At 43.7% G+C, this 22,555-nt stretch overlaps 1 protein-coding gene across 4 annotated transcripts; it reads right to left on the bottom strand.

Moving 5' to 3' along the window:
• Window positions 1-1,495: 1,495 nt before the first annotated feature.
• On the bottom strand, window positions 1,496-22,225 carry TSSC4 (tumor suppressing subtransferable candidate 4). 4 transcript variants are annotated; one of them, XM_073604715.1, is made up of 3 exons: window positions 22,068-22,225; window positions 7,777-7,865; window positions 1,496-2,602 (listed from the first exon to the last, which is right to left on the bottom strand). In XM_073604715.1, exon 3 carries the CDS (start codon window positions 2,525-2,527, stop codon window positions 1,628-1,630), a length of 900 nt encoding a protein of 299 aa, XP_073460816.1. In that variant the 5' UTR covers window positions 2,528-2,602; window positions 7,777-7,865; window positions 22,068-22,225; the 3' UTR covers window positions 1,496-1,627. The 4 variants fall into 4 exon arrangements, with proteins under 4 accessions (XP_073460816.1, XP_073460815.1, XP_073460818.1 ...); XM_073604714.1 differs by having other exon boundaries at window positions 7,793-7,865; XM_073604717.1 differs by having other exon boundaries at window positions 22,053-22,205.
• Window positions 22,226-22,555: the final 330 nt, after the last annotated feature.

The raw sequence follows: 22,555 nt of genomic DNA, 5'->3' as shown, positions 1-22,555 counted from the left end.
TTCCTGAGGACCGGCAACCAGAACTCGAAGGCATACTCAAGATGTGGCCAATAATTATAGTTTTATATATATGTTTTATCTCTGGAGTAAATACTATTTTTAATGCATGCTAATATTCTGCTGGCCTTTCTTGCTGCAGCTTGTCATCAAACATGACCCTCAGATCTTTTTCCATCCTTGATTCCCCCAGAGGTTCTTCCCCTACTATGTAACTTGCATTCATATTTCTAACTCCAAGTGCATGTCCTCATAGAATATTAATAGGTTGGTCTGGCAAGAATGATCTTTCATAACTCCATGTTGGTTACTACTAATGATGCCATTCTTATCTGCAAATTCCTGGATATGGAACCTTATCACCCCCTCCAAAAGTTTACAAACTATTAATTTAAGGTGGAAAGAGGGCTCTGCTGCGCAGGATCACGCACCTAGTACATGATCCTGCACTTCTGGGACTGGGGCGCACGTGGGTGGCGGCACACTCCCGCTGTGATTAGACATAGTGGGAGCTGATCGGTGGATACGGTGGACTCGATGTCCGCCGGCACCTGCCAATACTTCGGTACACATGCAGAATGGCGGTCTGCCTATGTAAACAAGGCAGATCGCCGTTATGTCAGTACAGAAGGCATGGATCCTGTGTCTCTGCTAAGCAGAGGCACCGATTAATGCTTTACCCTAGTACAAGCACCTCCCCCACAGTAGTAAAGCACTGGTCAAGCACACATTTAACCCTTTGATTGCCCCTGATGTTAACCCCTTCACAGCCAGTGTCATTAGTACAGTGACAGTGTATATTTTTAGCACTGATCACTGTATTAGTGTCACTGGTCCCCAAAAAGCGTCAGTGTCTTCACTGTCCACTGCAATATTGCAGTCCTGCTATAAGTCTCTCTCTCATAACTTTTGTGCAAAGCAATCAATATACGCTTATTGGGATTTTCTTTTTACTATAAATATGTAGCAGAATACATATTGGCCTAAATTGAAGAAGAAATGTGATTTTTTTTTTTTCCAATTTTTTTATCGAATACATATTATAACATAAAGTAAAAAAATATATATATATTTTTTTTTCTTAATTGTTGGGCTTTTTTTTTGTTTATAGAAAAAATTAAAAACCGCAGAGGTGATCAGATATGACCAAAAGAAAGCTATTTGTGGGGAAAAAAGGACATACATTTTATTTGGGTACAGCATCGCACGATTGTGCAATTGTCAGTTAAAGTAACGCAGTGTCGTATCGCAAAAATTTGCCTGGTCATAAGGGGGGTAAAGTGGTTAATGTGCCTTTTCACACTTGAATTGCAGGTCCACCCTCCCCCTCCACCACCTTGTAAAACGACAGTGAAAAGAAGAGGTAGCACACCGGTGAACTCATCTCTCCATCATTCAGCTCTCACTTCCTATCAGCATTAATTTCAAAATGAGTAATCAGCTCAGATGGATGTAAACTGCCGTTGTTGCGATTCGTAGGATAAAGAAACAACTCGGATCAAATCAGAATATTTTTTTATAGACTGAACTTACAATAATACTCTAAACAATATTATGTTTCATTATTGCTTTTAAGGTCACTCCACAACAAATTAGATTATATTTTGACATTCCCCACCCCCAGCACTCCTTATGAAGAGTCCTCTTCCTCTTTTTCACGTTTTTTTGGTCTGATATTTTTCCGGCTCCGTTTCTTAGATCCGTGAAACCCCAAAGATTCAGATGTTGCCTTTTCTGCGGTACCCTCGGCATCTTCCAGGCCATCATCACCCCATGACTTGGCCATGTGCTGTTGTCCTGGCTGTGCCCCACTTTTCTCACCATCTTTCTGGCTCTTTTTCTGTGGCTTTGTGAACATGATTCTTCCCTCCCCACCACTGGAGGAATCTTGGTTGAAGGAGCGTGGGTTGGTGGTATTCTTGGAGGCCTCCTTAGCTTCTTTTTTAAGTTTTAACTCTGCCATGAAATTTGTAGCCGTATTTCGGTTGCCGCGGTCACTGGTATCTTGAACATCCTCTAGACTGTACTTTGTCCAGCGCTCTGGGTGGGCTAGATAATCAGGAAGGTGCGTAGCAGGTGCTGAGCGTTTTTTAGTGGTAACGCTTGAGCTTCCAGTATTTGAAGACATGGTGGTTTTCTCCCTTTGTTCGAATGGGTTAGAATCAGAAGCTGGAATTTCAGGAATCAAACTAGCACTAACCCCTTGCTTCCCTTTTGTGTTATGCTTGGAAAGAGGTGGCAACTTCTGTACATCTAACAAGCCTCCAAAAATGCCATGACTGCGCTGGGAGAAGCCTGCATCTGTTCCTTTCAAGAGGAAAGGCTGCAAAGGAGATTCATGCCCACCTTCCTTTCTATTGTCTTCTTCATCATTCTCTTCTTCCTCTGCACTCACAGATTCCACCTCTGCATCATCTGATAACTCAGGGTCTGAGTCACTAAGTGACAGTGTGCCAGGATCATGAGGACGTTCAAAGGATAATGCACTAAAGGGTTTATGGCCATCATCCTTTTCTGTTGGGTCAGACATTGCTCAGGGACTGGAAGCAGGTGATTGTGCAGCTGCAGAAAACAGGGTTTTCCACACAGATAGGGATTCAGATACCTGGTTGAAAAAAAATCGTTAACAGGTTAATATAGCAAAAAAGTGAAACGGTTCTGGATCAGGGTCTATCAAATGCTCTGTACAGTTAATGACAAATCATTCTGCAAAGACCCCTATGTAACCCTTTTGAACAGGCAGCCTGAGGAGTGTTAAATCCACAGAAAGAGCTGGAACAATTGTACATAGCAGTAAGATGTCAGCTTTTATTAGATGCAACGATGAGATACAGCCAGCAATCATCAACACGTTTCAGCCATAACATCCCTACTCATGACTCAGACTCATGAAACGCATTGATGTTTGCTGGCTGTATCTCGCCGTTGCATCCAATAAAAGCTGTCATCTTACTGCAATGTACCATTTTCAGGGTGGTCTTTAATAGGTCCTGACAATTAAAGCCCCCCTCGCACTGTAGGAGGGAATTCTGCAGACTCTGGAGGTAAAGGGGAACTCTGAGGACACTGATTTAGGGGAAACACTGGCAATGCTGATGTTGTGGGATGGGGGTGGAGGGAGGTGACCACAGACCACCTTCCCTAAAGTGAATACACTCCAGTAAGGGGGATTACTGATAAAAGTGGGAACCTTTATATCAGTGCCCCCCCTTACATAGTTACACAGTAGGTGAGGTTGAAAAATGACACAAGTCCATCAAGTTCAACCTATGTGTGTGATTATATGTCAGTATTACATTGTATATTCCTGTATGTTGCGGTTGTTCAGGTGCTTATCTAATAGTTTCTTGAAACTATCGATGCTCCCCGCTGAGACCACCGCCTGTGGAAGGGAATTCCACATCCTTGCCGCTCTTACAGTAAAGAACCCTCTATGTAGTTTAAGGTTAAACCTCTTTTCTTCTAATTTTAATGAGTGGCCATGAGTCTTATTAAACTCCCTTCTGCAAAAAAAGTTTTATCCCTATTGTGGGGTCACCAGTATGGTATTTGTATACTGAAATCATATCCCATCTCAAGCGTCTCTTCTCCAGAGAGAATAAGTTCAGTGCTCGCAACCTTTCCTCATAACTAAGATCCTCCAGACCCTTTATTAGCTTGGTTGCCCTTCTTTGTACTCGCTCCATATCCAGTACATCCTTCCTGAGGACTGGTGCCCAGAACTGGACAGCATACTCTAGGTGTGGCCGGACCAGAGTCTTGTAGAGCGGGAGAATTATCGTTTTATCTCTGGAATTAATCTCCTTTTTAATGCATGCCAATATTCTGTTTGCTTTGTTAGCAGCAGCTTGGCATGGCATGCCATTGCTGAGCCTATCATCTACTAGGACCCCCAAGTCCTTTTCCATCCTAGATCCCCCCCAGAGGTTCTCCCCCCAGTGTATAAATTGCATTCATATTTTTGCCACCCAAATGTATTTCAGATCTTTTTGCAAGGTTTCCACATCCTGCCGAGAAGTTATTACCTTACTGTATTCTCTCTCCCCGTACTTCAGTACCCCCCCCCCCCCACCTCCCCGACTGTGGCCTGGCGACGTTGTCACTGACCTCCTCCCAGGTGCACCCTGCAGAGCTCAGTCAGACAGTTCTTTCAGGGCTCCAGCTTGTCAGATCTGGTTTCATCCTATTCTCCCCTCCACAGTCCACACAAGTCTGACTCCTCCCGTGACCCCTGTCCCGGTGGCACTCCTGCCTTTGACTTCCCCTCCAGTCCTTCTTTCTGATGTGCCTGGCCTGCCCTCCCTGTCCTAGCTTGGCCGAGATGGCCCAAGGCCAAATTTTTTATGGGCGGCTGCTGTCCATTATGGACATTTAAGGACAGTTTGTAAATCGGCTGAAATGTACAAACTGTCTGTAAATTTACAGACGGGTGGCAAAATGGGATTATTACTTGTAGCCCACTGCAACTCAGTGTCCGCCTCTGCAAGCTGCTATGGTCCTGGCGCTGATTTATTAATCTACCCCTCCTGCCGTTGACAGGAAAATGAGGGAGAAGGAACCACACACACACACACACACACACACACACACACACACACTGCTCTGTATGTTTGATCTCCTTGTTGTTGACCAGAGAAGGGCAGGGGGAGAGGTGAACACAGAGCCAATCTGCCTCACTCTGTCACAGCTGTTCCGGTCCTGACAGAGGGAGCTGTGCCTTTCCCGTCACAGTGTGGCCGCTTGTATTACCCGACCGGGAGAGCAAGTTGGGGGGGGGGGGGGTTGGATCGTCTGCACCTACTACACCAGGAAAACTATTTCAAGCAGCATGGGCTCAGGGGGCAGCTGCTTTGGGTTCCACACCAATAATTGGGCCTGGGGCAGCCTTGCATTAAAAGGGCTCTTTCTGTGGATTCAGCATTTTTGAGGCTTCAGCAACCTATGCCTGAACACTGATACCTTGGCGGTGAAGGAATTTTGGGAGGTAGTATCACTGCACCATTTACCTGTTAGCCTGGAGGAGTGTATCAACACCCAGTTTAAGCTAGTTATGCAGCAAAAAGAGTACAGCCATACCCCACTTTTAAGTACACAATGGGACCAGAGCATGTACATAAAACAAAAAAAGTACTTAAAGTGAAGCAATACCTTTTTTCACTTCTAGAGTGTAGTGGGGGTGTCAGGGGCACACTGGAACAGGGCAGGCTAAGGTCTCGGAGCTTCAGCTCCTTCTATTGCAGTTGCAAAATGTCTGTACAGTACTTGCGAGGCACTTTACATACACTCGGGGGTATGTCCGTACTCGCGAGTGTACGTAAAGTGAGTGTACTTAAAGCGGGGTATGCCGGTAATTAGCTAGAGTGTGGAGAAATCTAGACTGCCTCTTTTGCGGAGGTCAGACACTAAGTCTCCCAAGTTATATTTGAAAAAATGACTTATTGCCACTAGATGGAGCTGATGATCATTAATGCAGAACTAAACCCTCCTTACCTTTTCAGCCAATGAAGCTGCCACCTTAGCCGCTGTTTGATCTGCAACTGCCATGGTGCTACACATGTAATCAGGTATGACTCCAGCCATGTGATAGTTTAACAGTTTGGTTGAAAGCATAAGCAAAATGTTACAGTTACATTTCCTGCATGCTGGGAATGCTAACTGTTAATTAAAACTGTTAAATCAATCTGTTTAGTTCCGCTTTAAATAAATACTTTTTTACTATGATCATCTACTTCATCTGATGGCCATAGTTCAGTATTTTCCTGATTCTCACCCTGGCTAAAAAAGAGAAAATAGCCTTAACACATTCTATTTTGCTCCCATTTGCACAGAAGGAATGTACAGTATCTCACAAAAGTGAGTACACCCCTCCCATTTTTGTAAATATTTTATTATATATCTTTTTATGTGACAACACTGAAGAAATTATACTTTGCTACAATATAAAGTAGTGAGCGTACAGTTTATATAACAATGTCAATTTGCTGTCCCCTCAAAATAACTCAACACACAGCCATACATGTCTAAACTGCTGGCAACAAAAGGGAGTACACCCCTAAGTGAAAATGTCCAAATTGGGCCCAATTAGCCATTTTCCCTCCCCGGTGCCACGTGACTCGTTAGTGTTACAAGGTCTTGGGTGTGAATAGGGAGCAGGTGTGTTAAATTTCGTTTTATTGCTCTGACTCTCTCATACTGGTCACTGGAAGTTCAACATAGCACCTCATGGCAAAGAACACAATGAGGATCTGAAAAAAAGAATTGTTGCTCTACATAAAGATGGCCTAGGCTATAAGAAGATTGCCAAGACCCTGAAACTGAGCTGCAGCACGGACAGGTTCCACTGAGAACAGGCCTCGCCATGGTCAACCAAAGAAGTTGAGTGCACATGCTCAGCGTCATATCCAGAGGTTGTCTTTGGGAAATATACATATGAGTGCTGCCGGCATTGCTGCAGAGGTTGAAGGGGTGGGGGGACAGCCTGTGAGTGCTCAGACCATACGCCGCACACGGCATCAAATTGGTCTACATGGCTGTCATCCCAGAAGGAAGCCTCTTCTAAAGATGATGCATAAGAAAGCCTGCAGTTTGCTGAAGACAAGCAGACTGAGGACATGGATTGCTGGAACCTCCTGTCCTGTGTGAATGTCCTGTGGTCTGATGAGACCAATATAAGCTTATTTGGTTCTGATGGTGTCAAGCGTGTGTGGCGGCAACCAGGTGAGGAGTACAAAGACAAGTGTGTTTTGCCTACAGTCAAGCATGGTGGTGGGAGTGTCATGGTCTGGGGCTGCATGAATGCTGCCAGCACTGGGGAGCTACAGTTCATTGAGGAATCATAAATGCCAACATGTACTGTGACATACTGAAGCAGATCATGATCCCCTCACTTCGGAAAATGGGCCACAGGGCAGTATTCCAATGTGATAACGACCCAAAACACGCCTCAAAGATGACCACTGCCTTGCTAAAGAAGCTAAGGGTAAAGGTAATGGACTGGCCAAGCATGCTATTGAGCATCTGTGGGGCATCCTCAAACAAAAGGTGCAAGGTGGAACAGCTCTGTGATGTCGTCATGAAGGAGTGGAAGAGGACTCCAGTGGCAACCTGTGAGGCTCTGGTGAACTCCATGCCCAAGAGGGTTAAGGCAGTGCTGGAAAATAATGGTGGCTACACAAAATATTGACACTTTGGGCTCAATTTGGACATTTTCACTTTTGTTGCCAGCGGTTTAGACATTAATGGCTGTGTGTTGAGTTATTTTGAGGGGACAGCAAATTTACAATGTTATGAAAAGATATAATAAAATCTGAACAAAAATGTGAGGGGTTACTCACTTTTGTGAGATACTGTATATGCATGTTCACAGAATAAATCATATTTAACTTAGGACTGGAAAAAGTTGTCATTTTACAACCCATTAAGAAATTTTATATTGAGTGGTGTTCCATATACAACTTTGACCAGGTGACCCCATGCATGTGTAGCCAAACGTTTTTTTTTTGTTTTGGCTACAGTAAGGACAGGTTTAAATCCCTGTCAATTTAGAACCGGTCAGGTCTTTTATTCTTGTACCCCTGATGGAGAGTTTCTCGTCACTGTGAAAGGAAGTGAGCACACAAAATCTGAAGGGAGATTTCACCAATGGAGTTACTGACAACCACAAAACCTTGACACCTACTCAAAGTTCTGGTCCATGACAACAAACATGTTTTTTTTTTTTTACATATTTTACTAAATTTAGATTCCAACATAAGTGATATACAAAAAGTCAAAGACAACCTTTTTGTGCTTCTACCTTGTCCTGTGCTTGTGTAAGCTCCCCTTTCTCAGGGTCCGTAAATTCCACCAACAGTCTTAATGACTTCACCCTGCAACAAAAATTGATCACAGTTATAACAGTCCAGTATGGAATATGATCTCAGTTACTAATAAAGTGATTGAAATGCTAGAATTTTTAATAAAATAATAAAAATTGCATACCTGCTCTGAGCAATGATATTGGATCATCAGTGGCCCTGAAACTCCTTTTCTGGGGTTCCCCACCAACATTATTCGCGTCTCCATGTGCCCCCAAAGCAAGCCGCTTGCTATGGGGGCCCTCATGCAGGCGCACTCCTGCGCTGGGCTGTGGGCTGATCCTGCCAGTTTCTCCCCTCCCCTATGTAAACTGACCACGATAATCATGGCAGCTGAGCCCTGACACCGTGGTCTGTTTACGTGCCTCCGTCATCCACAGCCTGCTCTCTTGTGTCTGTCTTCTCTTTGCCCCCCCCCCTCCCTCCTCCCCTCTGTGCGTGTCACCTAGTGACTGTGCCGCCCCATGCCCCTCCTGCTGTAGGAATAACTAATGTATGCCAATACTATCCGTTTTGTCTTCTAATACAGTGCCCCGCTGTCTCTGTGTTTTATTAAAAAATTCCTCCTTTACCATATCTCCCGGCTGTCATGTGAACGGCCTGTCTCCTCTCTCCTCCTCGCGTCCCGCTGACGTCAGCGGGGAAAGCTCGGCCCTGTCCGCTTCTGTCAGACAGGCAGAGAGGAGACACGGACGGTTACATGAGCGTTGGGAGCCGCCGTGAGGTAAAGGAGGAATTTTTTTAAAGAAAACAAAGAGACAGCGGGGCGCTGTATAAAGAGACAAAACGGATAGTGTAAATATGTGAAAGTGGGTGAACAACCACTATAAATAGGGACTATACTAGCCATCATAGCCACAGGAAGTTTCTGGGACCACCACTAATAATCTAGTGTGCTCCACTACTCTCCAAACCAGCGCATACTTGCTAAGTCTCCATGCAGCTTTCCATCTATGGCATGGATCATCTTCTCACATCTTGCATAGTATACCATCATTGATTGATGCAATTCCATTCATATGTATATTACTCTGATTCAAGACCCCCAAGTTTTCCACACTCCTGGGTTAATGCACAGGCCTGATGTCTGCTCATAGCCTGGTTCAATACCAGGGCACAATAACGCAATTGCATGACATCATGTATGTGCATTTTTGAAAAGGCGTCTGGATGTCCATTGTTTTAAACTGTTTTGTATTGTTGTTTTATATGTATGTCCTTGTCTATTGTCATTTTGATGTAGTACCTTCCCAGGTATTGATATATTTCAGATGATACTGCAAAGCTGCAATCCAAGCTGATTGCAGAACATTGGGGTTTATTTACTAAAGGCAAATCCAGTTTGCACTACAAGTGCACCCGGAAGTGCAGTTGCTGTAGATCCGAGGGGGACATGCAAGGGAAATAAAAAACAGCATTTTAGCTTGCACATGATTGGATGATAAAATCAGCAGAGCTTCCCCTCATTTCAGATCTTCCCCTCAGATCTACAGCGACTGCACTTGCAATGCACTTGTAGTGCAAAGTGGATTTGCCTTTAGTAAATCAACCCCATTGTTTCCTTTTAAGCTTGCTAATAAAATTTATATTTTGTCTAAATACATCCCAGAACTACCCTTTGTTACCATTAGTAACCACTATGATTTCCCAGTGATCCTTACTGGAAGTTCCTTCCTCTCCTTTTTTGTATGCCGTTTAGGGTTACGGTGACAACACCTTATGTGGGGAGTGTTGCTGGGTTTTCTATGATTTAGTGGACCTTGATACAACGTATCTTTTGCTTTGTTAGGTGACAGTAGCAACAGCTGTTGGCAGCATAGAACAATTACCTGTGGTTAGGGACAGATATTTGCTCCTGGATGGAAACAGCTTCTGCCTAGAGGCGATTATCTGTCCCTAACTGCAGGCAATCACCCCACATGCGATTACATGTCAGCACCAGGACACTTGCGACTGCTGTCAGCCTGACATTGCTTTGTATGGGCAGCAATAATGAGACCTAAGCTAAAAGCCAGGCAATAGGGTACGTTCCAGGTACCCGAATCAATGTATAACTGGCACAACATATAGTGCTCATTCAGTAAAATATATCAGTAACTTCGGCACAGCTCTTCATGCCTTTCATTGGCTAAGCACAAATGGGCAAGCGCGGAGTCCATCAGTCCAACCAGGGGCTCATTTACACTTGTATTAGCCCTCTGAAGGGTGATCCACAGTGGATCACTGTTCAGAGGCATCTGACAGGCGGTGTGTCACCTCCTCACTGCCTTTTTTAACCCCTCAAAACCCACACCACCACCGCACAGCAACCCCCTCTATTAGCTTTTGAGATTTTTCACTTTCAATTATAACCGTAAGCAGGACAAATAGGGTGAATCTTCCTAACGGGGACACAGACAGAAATAAACATCTGACATGTGCTCTAATCCCTCTCCACTCCACAGAAAGAGTAAAAAAAAAAAAAAGTTTTGCTTTTTGTTATACTTGATGGTGGTATCTGCACATTTCAGATACTCACCCATCCAGTGGATCCAGCGTTTACCCGCTGAGCTCATCTCATGCCTGGCCACAGCTCCGTCCCATGCCGCCATGTTCTCTCTGACGTCATCGAGAGGCCCGCCAGCTCTTCTGGGATCAGTGAGAGGGCCTCTCCGTGATGCACCAATAGGCCAGCCTCCTCCTTCTGTTCTTCAATGAAAGGTTATTCCTCCTGCGATATGTGATGTACATATCCTGGGAGGCACAGCTGGCAGTGCGTGCGTCATTTGCCTAAGGCGCATAGGGAGGCGGGATGGACTTTCAAAAAAAAACATTTTTTTTTAAAAGGATATGTGAGAACCAGTGCGCAAAACCACAATATGAGTAAAGGGTTAGTAAAACTGACGGTAAAATACCCGATGGAGAGCCGCTCACATAGATAGGTTCACTCAGTTCCCCAAAAAACAACTATAAAATAAAAATATGTGGCGCTATTCCATCAATCAGTAACAGTACAAAATGTGATGAAGTAGGCAGAATATACACCACCTCATGTGGTAATATGCCAAGCAAAAGTGACTAATGGCCACGAATTGATGCCACCATACAAGAATAGATCAATAGAAGCGGATGCAATTCTGCGATAAGAAAAATAAAATAAAAAATATAATAAAAGCAATTAAATAGAAAGTGACACAGTGCTAGATGAGATAAGCAATCACCCCTCAATAGGTGAAAGAATAACTGCGGATCTGAAAAAAAGACTTCCCAAGTGAATGCTCACAACCAAAATTCATATATGAAGTGGAAGCAATTAAATGCAAAGTGACTCAGTGCTTAGTGAAATAAAACGATCACCCCTCGTTAGGTGAAACAATATATATCTGTGAATAAGGAAAAAATGCCTTCCCAAATAAATTGCTCACAACCAAAGTTCATACACAAGTGATACCGGTGGCTCAAAATTAAATCACTAGAAATAAATAATAATGCTAATAAAGAATGAATACTGATGATAAAAAATAAATAATAAATAAAGTCGCTTCTTCTACGTGAGCTAAAAAAATATAGGCAGTGATAAAGTGACATATAGTGCAAAATAAATTATTGAGATCAGCACCAAATATGTGCATAAATTGCAAAATAGTAAAAAATATTGACCAAATTAGATAATGAAATCATGCCATAATAATTAATAAATGCAGTAATAGAATAATGAAATAATCAATAATGATGATCCCTTTGATAAAGTCACGTGTTGTGACGCAACGCGTCAGGGTAGGAGGAGTCAGGTGCCGACGCTTCTCGGGGACGGCCGAACCCGGAAGCTTCCCTCACAGTTACTGTTTGCTGTTTATCTCAATGTAAGTTACTATGTTTTTTTAATAAATGGGCTTCTAAATACTACACCATGAGATCTTTTCTTTGCTCTTAAAAACTGCTGGGACCGCTGAGAGTGCTGAGAGCTGTGGGATGAGTTGCAGAGAGACAAACCTACTGGATGTTTAAAGACACGCTGCAGGAAATACATCCTCTCCTAGAATTATCCACCCGCTCTACTAGGCCCATTGGGGGCCGTTGTTGGAGGTGAGAGGCTGGGGGAAACACCTGGGAGATGCACTAGAACGTGCATAGAAGAAAAATCACCAGTCACTGCACATTTTTTGCACTGTGTCTAAAGACTCTTTGTGGAAATCACTCATCACTACTGCACTTTTGTATGGACATTATTGCACTATTGTCACTGTCTGGGACAGCATCTCTATTGTGGGATTAGCTGTCCCATCATTATTGATTATTTCATTATTTTATTACTGCATTTATTAATTATTATGGCATCTTTGATGGAGGCGTAACCGGAAGCAGATGGTGGTGCTAGTTGGAATGGCGTGAGCGCGTGTGTGTTCACCCCGCTCTCCCCGCTTCATGACCGCGTCGCCCCGAGGATAAACGAGCCAGTCTCTATCCCTTTGGTAAGGGGAGTCGCAGTGCCTTGTTCACCCCTCTCTTACCCCTCTCGGTCCTTCTGGTCCCCGGCCGGTGCGCCTGGAGGCGGATGTGTGGGCGCTTTCCGGGATTCCCTGCTCCGCGGCCGGTGACGGGCACGGGCATAGTGCCGACGAAATACCGCGATAACGGGAAGAGGAGGATGGAAGCTAGCTACGGAGCACACTGATGACGTAAGCCCGAAGTGGAGACTCCAGCGGGTGTATGATACAAGCCGCTCCAAATTGAAGGAGGAGGGAGAGCCGCCCGGGTGTAGAAGTGAGTGGTCACAGTGGTCCCTGCAGCGGAAAACGGTGTGATTTATCAAGGCTGGAGGGACGAGGTACTGTGTTCTATTTCCTTGCATATGGTGCTTGTCATAGGAGGGAGGACAATAATGAACCCAGGTGAACAGAACCTCTAGTGTGCTGGAACATCCATTGTTGTCTATTGTTGTATGCAACTGTATGGCGGGCAGGATAACATCTGAATGGCCGGACTGAGGCTTTCAATACCAGATATATATATTGGATGCAGGAATAGATGCCTAGAGTGGACTGAATGTGAAATATTTCATACGTAGCTGCTTTTATGTTATTTTTGTACCTGACCGCTACCTGACTGCTACAGGTGACAGCGTTAATAAACAGCAGGGTCGGGGGGCTTAAACTCGGAGGCCATTTAACATTGCTTTATTTGCTTTCTGAGAATTTGTTCCGCTGACCTTGTGGGAGAAGCGCCACAGTGGGATAGACATGATGTCAACAAGAAGGAAAGGGGATGAGCAAGCTAGCCATGAAAATGTGGGAGGTCAATCCCTGCGGTCGGCCAAAGATAAGGAAAAAGGAGCCCAGGCTACCGTGGCGGGTGCAACCGCAGCAGCTGTCGCAGCAACTGCCAAGCTAGAGAAAATGATCCATGCCGCGGATCATACACCAAGCAAAGGGGGGCAGCAAGCTCAAGCTAAATCAACTACGGACAGAAAGAGTCAGGGGCACCTGAGTTCATCCACAGGGACCACGGGCACCAAAAACCCTTCAAGCAAAGGGGTAGGCACGACTGGGAAGGAAGCAGAAACCTCTATTAGTCTAACACCCCCATTAGAAGGAGAGCCCTCCCTGAAAGATATTTTCATGGCAGTTAACGCATGTAAACAAGCTTTGGGTGACTTAAGTAATCAAATGGAAGATATTAAAGGGGAGTTAATCATGGTAAGGCAAGAACTAAAGGAAACAGCAGGAAGAGTAACAGAAACGGAGAAGAGGATAAGTCTGATAGAAGATGATCTGTACCCTATGAAACAAGAATCCAAGGCTTGGAAAGAGAAAATAGACAAACTTACGGAAAAATTTGATGAGATGGAGAATAGACTTCGTAGAGACAATGTGAGGGTGGTGGGTCTCCCCGAAAAGTGTGAAGGTTCAGACCCAATAGCTTTTTTAGAGAAATGGATGATTGAAACTTTTGGAGGAGATTTATTCTCACAACAGTTTTCAATCGAAAGAGCACATAGGGTTCCTTTTAGGCCCCCCCCTCAAGGAAGACCCCCGAGACCACTGTTAGTGAAACTCTTAAACTACAAAGATAAAGTAAAACTCCTTAGGAAGGCCAGAGAGATGGGAAGCATCTCTTATAATGGGGCTAAAATATCAATATATCCTGATTTCTCTCTGGACCTCCAAAAACGTAGAGCCGAGTTTTTGGGAGTCAAACGTAGCCTCCAAAAATTTGACATTACTTATGCTCTCCTTTATCCTGCCAGGCTTCGGATAAACGCACTTGGAGGTAGTCAATTTTTTGATATGCCAGCGGATGCGTTAGCATGGCTAGAAGATAAAAGAGATCAGTTACCAAGGAAACTATAGGGAATGTGGGTTGAAGATGTTATAGAGTAAGGGGCATAAATATAGTGATTTATTTAAATTTTGGTGTTTAGGGGTAGGGCGGGTGGAGAAATGGAAGGGTAAATGGATTTAGATTTTGGAAGGAAGGGATGGGAAATGGTTGTGCGGGGGGTGGTGGGGAGGGAAGGTGAGAGTAGGAAGATTAAAGAGTGTGAGATGGTTATTAAAAAAGCCTCTAGAGGTAACCTAGAATGGTGTGGAGTGGGGTGGGGGGGGAGGGAGGGTAGGGAGGGTGGGCTTCTTTGGGTGGAGGGGGGACAGGGAGGGTGGTGGGGGAGGGTTCACAGGGAAAGGAATTTATTTAGGAGATCTTATGATACACGGAATCACAAAGAGTTTTTCTTTTTTGTACAGTGGAAAGTAGGATAACACATTTGGTACTGGTTAAACAAAATATAAAAAGTACATTAGAACACCGGTTAATATACTGGGCACTGAGAAAAGGAAAAGAAAGAAAACACAGACAGAACATGAATATTTATAATATAAAAATATGGGATTTAAGTAAGCACGGGGTAGATATACTATTTGACACAAAGGGGTATAACAATAAGTATGAAAAGGGGAAAAAGGGTTTTTTTTTTTTTTTTTTTTTTTTTTTTTTTTTTTTCTCTTTCTCCCCCTATGGATAAACGGGTACACCCCTATGACTCTATTAGAATCTAGCTTATTGCTACTACCTTTTGGTTTCCCTTCGATAGATGTTATATAAAAGCGCATTGACATTGAATATTGGATCATGGAATGTTCGTGGATTGGGTACCCCGATCAAAAGAGCAGTTGTATTTGATATGCTAGGTATTTTTAGAATAGATATTGCCTGTCTGCAGGAGACACACCTGACTCAAGATACTAAATCTCAGGTGAGAAACAAGAGATTTCAGTGTCAATTCCACTCTGTATACTCCTCCTATTCTAGGGGGGTATCAGTGTTAATTGGGAGAGGAGTGGCTTTTACCTGCAGACAGAGCATAATAGATAAGGAGGGTCGGTATATTTTTTTACACTGTACAATAGAAAATCAGGAATATGTGTTGGCAAATGTATATATCCCTCCGCCTTTTAGACTAGATGTTCTGTATGAGTTATTGGAGTTTATTGTAGACAAGAACAGTATACCAATTATAGTGGTTGGGGACTTTAATGTGGTAATAAATAAAATGATTGATAGGTTCCCCCCAGGCAACCAGGGCCAGACACCACAGGGAAACCGTATGAGCCACTTCCTTCAGGAAGCGGGGCTATTGGATCTATGGAGAATACGGAACCCTGGGACATTACAGTTTTCATGTTACTCGGGCTCCTATTCTACATTTTCAAGAATAGATCTTGTACTGGGCAATGAGCTAGGCTCTCAAACAATCAAAAATATAACTTACCAACCAAGGGGTGTATCAGATCACTCGCCCCTAATAATTTCATTAAGTACTAAAAATAAGATGGTTGACAGGTTTTGGAAAATGAACCCTGTGTGGTTTGGGATTATAGAGGATCAAAATGAGATAATAGCCAAGGTAAATGAGTTTATAAGGTTTAATACAGATACTACAACAAGAGGGATGATGTGGGATGCCCTGAAGGCCTATTTGAGGGGTTTATTTATACAACAAGTTTCTAAAATTAAAAAATCCTCACTAGACTGGGAGGACAAGGCTAGGAGAGAGGTAATAACAGCAGAAAGGGAGTATATGAAGGACCCAACCCCGGATAAACAAAGTAATTGGGAAAATAAACAACAAGTATACTCAGATGCAATGTGTAGGAAGTCTGAACATAAAAGATTATTCCAAAATCAAATAATATATGGGGAGGGGGAAAGGGTTGGGAAAATGCTGGCCCATCTGGTTAGATCTGGATCCTCAGGCTCCACGATACCCGCCATTAGGACAAAGAATGGAGAGATTTCATCTCAGGTGGACGTGATAATAGATACCTTTAAAAATTATTATGAAGAACTCTACACATCCAGGGGGGAAGTGGAGCGTGGGGATTCAGATAAATTCTTTGGGGATATCAAGATGCCCTCCCTTACAGAGTCAGATAGTGAGATATTAGAAGCCCCAATAACTCTGGAGGAAATTAAATTAGCCGTAACAGAAATGAAAAATCAGAAATCCCCAGGTCCTGATGGACTCCCTGTTGAAACTTATAAAAATTATGGGACGGTGTTACTTCCGGAGCTTCTTAAAACATTTGAGTGGGCAAAAAAGGAGGGGAAGCTTCCCATATCAATGACGGAAGCCACGATAATAGTGCTGCACAAAGAAGGGAAAGATCCTTTAGATCCTGGGTCCTATAGACCTATCTCCCTATTATGCTCTGATGTGAAAATATTATCAAAGATTTTGGCTACTAGGTTAAAGAAATTAATCCATAAACTGGTCCATCCCGACCAGACTGGTTTTATACCCCAAAGATCAACCAGCAGGAATATTAGAAGGCTATTTCTGAACATGCAGATACCAACTGAAAACACAGGTGCACGGGCTGTGATGATGCTAGATGTGGTAAAGGCGTTTGATAGTCTTGAATGGGGGTACATATGGCGAGTAATGAAGGAGTTTGGGTTTGGTCCTTCCTATATCAACTGGGTTAAAATCCTTTATAACAACCCCAGGGCAAGGATCAGGGTGAATAATGTTTTTTCGGATGAATTCCGACTTGAAAGGGGTTCTAGGCAGGGGTGCCCCCTGTCACCCTTGATCTTTGCTCTGGCAATGGAGCCAGTTGCTATTGCAGTAAGGCAGGATAGGATTATGGAGGGGTTCCGGAGAAGGGACAGAGAAGAACGGATAGCGTTATATGCGGACGATGTCCTCATTTATCTGGGGGATACAGAGAGATCGCTCAGACAGGTGATGAACATCTTTTCGAAGTTTGGAACAATTTCGGGTCTTACCATAAACTGGGGAAAGTCAGCATTGTTACCAATAGATCCCATCAGAAGGAGCCCAGACTTGGAAAATGTTCAAGTGGAAATAGTAGAGAAAACCAAATACTTAGGCATATATATAACAAATGACCCAAATAATTACATAAACAATAACTTAGTCCCCCTACTGTCTAAATTTAAGAACAAGAGTGATATATGGAAGGAACTCCCTTTATCAGTGGTTGGCAGATGTAACCTGATCAAAATGCTGTGGTTGCCTCAGTTATTATATCTGCTGCACAATTCACCAATATGGATACAAAGAAAATGGTTTAAAAAAATAGATACTCTACTAAGATCCCTTATATGGAAAGGAAGACAGCCTAGAATAGGCCTCCAGACTTTACAACTACCAACTTGGGAGGGGGGCCTGGCAGTACCACATCCGCGTAGTTATTTTTTAGCAGCCCAATTGCAGCATCTGGGCTCGGACATGGAAGGGGACAAAAGTGGGGAATTGATAATTGCAGATGCGCCACATAAGACATTGGTGGAAGTCTTGGAGGCTAACTCTTTTCTCTATAGACCCCCTACGGTTAAATTAGTGATAAAAGTCTGGAGATCTATAAAGGCTCTGAGGGATATGGGAGGTATGGTCAAAGGTGTGCCGCTCTGGGATAATAAGAATTTACAAGAGCTAAGATTAATAGGGAAAATAAAGTCATGGGAAAGGAAGGGGATAGTTAGCCTGGATCAACTATATAATGGTAGTTCCCTAAAAACGTTTCTTACATTAAAAGAGGACTTTAATATACCAAACAACTCATACTATAGCTATTTACAAATTAAACATGCTCTAAAAGCACAGTTTGGAGAACAAGGCCCGGTGTGGAGCACGGCTCCCATATATGAAAGAATAAGCAGCTCTGACGGACCAAAAGGTTCCATAGCTGAGTTCTACCCATATATATGCAGTAACAGTATTACGAGCTCAGAAAATCTAAAATGCAGAAGTAAGTGGGAAAGAGACCTGGGAAGCATCCCGGATGACCAATGGAAAAAGATATTAGCCGGGGGGAACCAGGTTTCACTTTCACCCGCCCAGAAGATGTCATACTTAATGCTCTTACATAGAACATACTACACTCCAAAAAAACTGTTCGAATGGGGGCGGAGGGGGGACGCTAACTGCCCTAGGTGCCAAAACACCGGGGACCTGATCCACATGATTTGGAATTGCCCGAAACTACACCGTTACTGGACGGGAATATTAGATAGTATAAATAAGATCTTTAAGCTGTCACTCAAAATGCATCCTAATCTGTGTATTATGGGTGTGGGAGAGAGGCTGGGGAACTTCAAAAATAAAGCAGTGTTAAGGTGCCTGTTCCAGGCAAAGAAATTAATAGCGCAGAGATGGCAGGCAGAGAAACCCCCCTCCAAAGAAGACTGGTTTAAAACAGTAACGGAAACAATATGGAAGGAAAAGGTAGTTTATGCAAGGAGAGGGAATTTAAAGGAATTTAAAAAAATCTGGATGCCTTGGTTAGTAGAAATGGGTTATCCCATGTAAAACTGTTGTAGGAAGAGATAAGGTAATGATTGTACGATATTAAGTAATTAGGTTGACGTGGCAGGAACAAGGGTAAGATAGGTGGGGAGGGAATGGGGACAAAGAGGGGGGGGTTAGGGTGTGGGGAAGGGGAAAATGAATAGTATTGTTTGGCTTTCCCTGTTTGGTATTTACAAACGGTGTATGTACAAGGTGTATTTAAGAATTGCTGTTAAAATAAGGAAAAATTATTTTCTCTCTTTTTGTACTATTTGAAAAATTGAATAAAGATTATTGAAGTTAAAAAAAATTATTATGGCATGATTTCATTATCTAATTTGGTCAATATTTTTTACTATTTTGCAATTTATGCACATATTTGGTGCTGATCTCAATAATTTATTTTGCACTATATGTCACTTTATCACTGCCTATATTTTTTTAGCTCACGTAGAAGAAGCGACTTTATTTATTATTTATTTTTTATCATCAGTATTCATTCTTTATTAGCATTATTATTTATTTCTAGTGATTAATTTTGAGCCACCGGTATCACATGTGTATGAACTTTGGTTGTGAGCAATTTATTTGGGAAGGCATTTTTTCCTTATTCACAGATATATATTGTTTCACCTAACGAGGGGTGATCGTTTTATTTCACTAAGCACTGAGTCACTTTGCATTTAATTGCTTCCACTTCATATATGAATTTTGGTTGTGAGCATTCACTTGGGAAGTCTTTTTTTCAGATCCGCAGTTATTCTTTCACCTATTGAGGGGTGATTGCTTATCTCATCTAGCACTGTGTCACTTTCTATTTAATTGCTTTTATTATATTTTTTATTTTATTTTTCTTATCGCAGAATTGCATCCGCTTCTATTGATCTATTCTTGTATGGTGGCATCAATTCGTGGCCATTAGTCACTTTTGCTTGGCATATTACCACATGAGGTGGTGTATATTCTGCCTACTTCATCACATTTTGTACTGTTACTGATTGATGGAATAGCGCCACATATTTTTATTTTATATTTTTTTTTAAAAGCCCTATTCCTGCAGTAGAAAGGAAGAAGGGGTGAAGAGGCAGAATCTTCACCTGCATACATAAAAACACATGACCACGCTCGGTGCCCATGGTGGTCACTGTATAGGGAATTAGCTGCAAAGCTATAACAAACGGCAGCTATGTCTATATAAGGGATCGACTGTTTATCGGTAAGGCCGATTATTGCAGGCCGATATCAGCATTTTACGAAAAATCGGTATCGGTCGCAAACTAGAGAGATATTAACAATATTAATTCAAGGGGTTTTACCAGGGTGATGCATGCAGCTGCAGGCATCACCCCAGTACCGTTCTTTAAAGCAGACGGTTAGCTTCATTTTTAATAACAACCGATGCGGCTCAGCAGCCACTCGGCTGTTATAACAAGCAGCGGGAGGGGCCAACCCTCCCTCCACCTTGTGCCACTCGCCCGGGCTCTCCTGTCCCACCGGGAGGCCAGAGCAACCAGCTGGCCGAAAACCCGAACAAAGCCGATGCTTCGATCAGGACTCGGATTTAGTAACCCGGAAGCGATGTCATGACATCACTTCCTGGATTACTGGCCTCCTAAAGGCGGCAGTTTAAAAAAAAAAGAAAGTACTCTTGACGTTTTGAATACTTTTAAGTGCAGAGGAGGGGTTTGGGGTCTTATAGACCCCCGATCCCTCCATAAAGAGTACCTCTCACAAGGGATGTTTACATTCCTTGTGGCAGCAATTAAAAAAAAAAGAAAAGAAAAAGAAGTGTAAAAATTATTTTTTTTTAAATGTGCAGAATATCGGCCTGAGAGGTGGCCGAAATATCGGTATCGTATTGGCACCGAAAAAACAATATCAGTCAATCCCTAGTCTATAGGATGAAAGTCTCACAACAGTTTATTAAAAATCCACAATGTGATGAAGAAGATAAGCAATAAAGGTTGATAAAAAAAAAAAAAAGCCAAGGATACTACTGCGGGTCCCTGGGTATGGATGGAAGGTTATCCAGCACTGTGATAAGGGCGAATGGAAAGGCGCCAATCCAAAAGCCCTGAGAAAGGCAGTACAACTGCTCGGGAAGCCAGACAGAGCGTGGCGGTGCGATTAGATGACATCACTGTCTGCCAGCGGGCAGAAGCAGGAAGAACCAGTGGAACCCCCCGGGGTACCAGCGTGGACAGTTGCCGCAACGACGTGTTTCGCATGCATGCCCTTTATTAAGTCCGTTGTGTCTATCCATGGTGAGACTTTCATCCTATATACACATAGCTGGCATCTTTTATAGCTTTGCAGCCGATTTCCTATACAGTGACCACTGTGGGCACCGAACATGGTCATGTGTTTTTATGTACGTCTGGAACTTGCACCATCCAAATGTATCTTGACAGCTGCATAGGTCCACCCTGGTCCTCCCACCTGCATCAAATCTGGTCTACAGCCCTCAGTGCTCTGAACACGTCTGGTTGGAATCTTCCTCGGGAGGTTGAAAGTCCGCTTGTTCACATTTGCGTTCGCACTCATAATTTTGTTAGCACAATTCTCATGCGGAAGCTGAATGGGTTGCCCTATGCATGACTGTCGCTCCAAATTCTGTCCCAAATTCTGTCCCTGTGCACAGGAGTGATTTGTCCCACTAATCGCAGCAAAATCACGCCACGTTTGGGGGTGCCATTTAAAATGAACGGCACCCAAGCGCTCGTTCTGCTGCGATCAGAAATTTTGCCCGCCATTCCTATTCACCCATACATTAATGGGGTCCTAGGACAGTGATGACGAACCTTGGCACCCCAGATGTTTTGGAACATTTCCCATGATGCTCATGCCCTCTGCAGTGTATTTGAGCATCATGGGAAATGTAGTTCCAAAACATCTGGGGTGCCAAGTTTCACCATCACTGTCCTATATTACACTGGGCTTAGCTGTGATCAGCTTGTGTTTGGTCTGAAGTCAGCTGTCTTTGTTGGACCAATGAGCTGCAGGCAGGGGAGTCCCAGCCCAAACAGCTAACATAGATATCAGAGCAATGATGTCACTGGAGTCTCCGCCCCTTTGTGTAAGACAGCTGGGGGGGGGGGCGGGGAAATCCTCCACCTGCAGCTCATTGGCCCAGCAAAGCCAGCTGACTTTCAGGACGCAGCCAATCCAATCCCAGCATTCATCAATCAGCGGACTGATGTGTATTATATATAATAATGTGGATTATATTACCGATCTCCGGATGAGACACCTTGTATATGTAATAATAACAGGCAGCCTCCCACCGTGATCGCGATCACACCGTACAACATCCGGGCCGCTATCATAACCCCCTATCTCCCCGCCATCTGTATATACTGAGCGGCACAATCCACTCCCCGCTCTGTATACAGACACGGAACACTTACACAGGGAAGACTTACAGGCTGCTCGTACTGCTATGGATCTCCTTCAGCTCAGCTATGATCGTCTCTCTCTGCTCAGCTTCCATACTGCGATGTCAGAGGTCACCCTTCCCCCCCAGCTTTCCTTTCTTGTGACACATAAACTACATCTCCCAGCAGGCAGTGCGCCCTCATCTCTACACACCGCCATCTCCAGCAATGGGAGCGCCACCTGCTGGCCGTCCATACACTGCTTTGTCTTGTTACAATACAAAACATCATAGGCCTGTGTGCAACAACAATGTATTCCAATGAGCCTGGAGTACCTCAGTGCAGTGCTTCCACAGAAATGGAAGGCCTCATGTACACAAGGCAGTTCAAAACCTTTTCTGAGTGCTGGAAACTGAGGCTGGGTTCACATGAGCTGCAGCTGTGACTCGCAGCAAGGGGTCCGGGGTGTCCCTGTATCATAACTCCCAACTGTCCCCGTACCATGGCTCCCAACTGTCCCCGTACCATGGCTCCCA

Source organism: Aquarana catesbeiana, linkage group LG11, assembly GCF_042186555.1.
Source record: "Aquarana catesbeiana isolate 2022-GZ linkage group LG11, ASM4218655v1, whole genome shotgun sequence".
In the NCBI taxonomy this organism is placed as follows: domain Eukaryota; kingdom Metazoa; phylum Chordata; class Amphibia; order Anura; family Ranidae; genus Aquarana; species Aquarana catesbeiana.
The sequence above is the reverse complement of the archived record's forward strand: the minus strand, read 5'-3'. Positions and strand labels throughout refer to the sequence as shown.

Coding starts and splice junctions, on each gene's coding strand:
- TSSC4 (XM_073604715.1), bottom strand. CDS start 2,527: ATGTCTGACCCAACAGAAAAGGATGATGGCCATAAACCCTTTAGTGCA.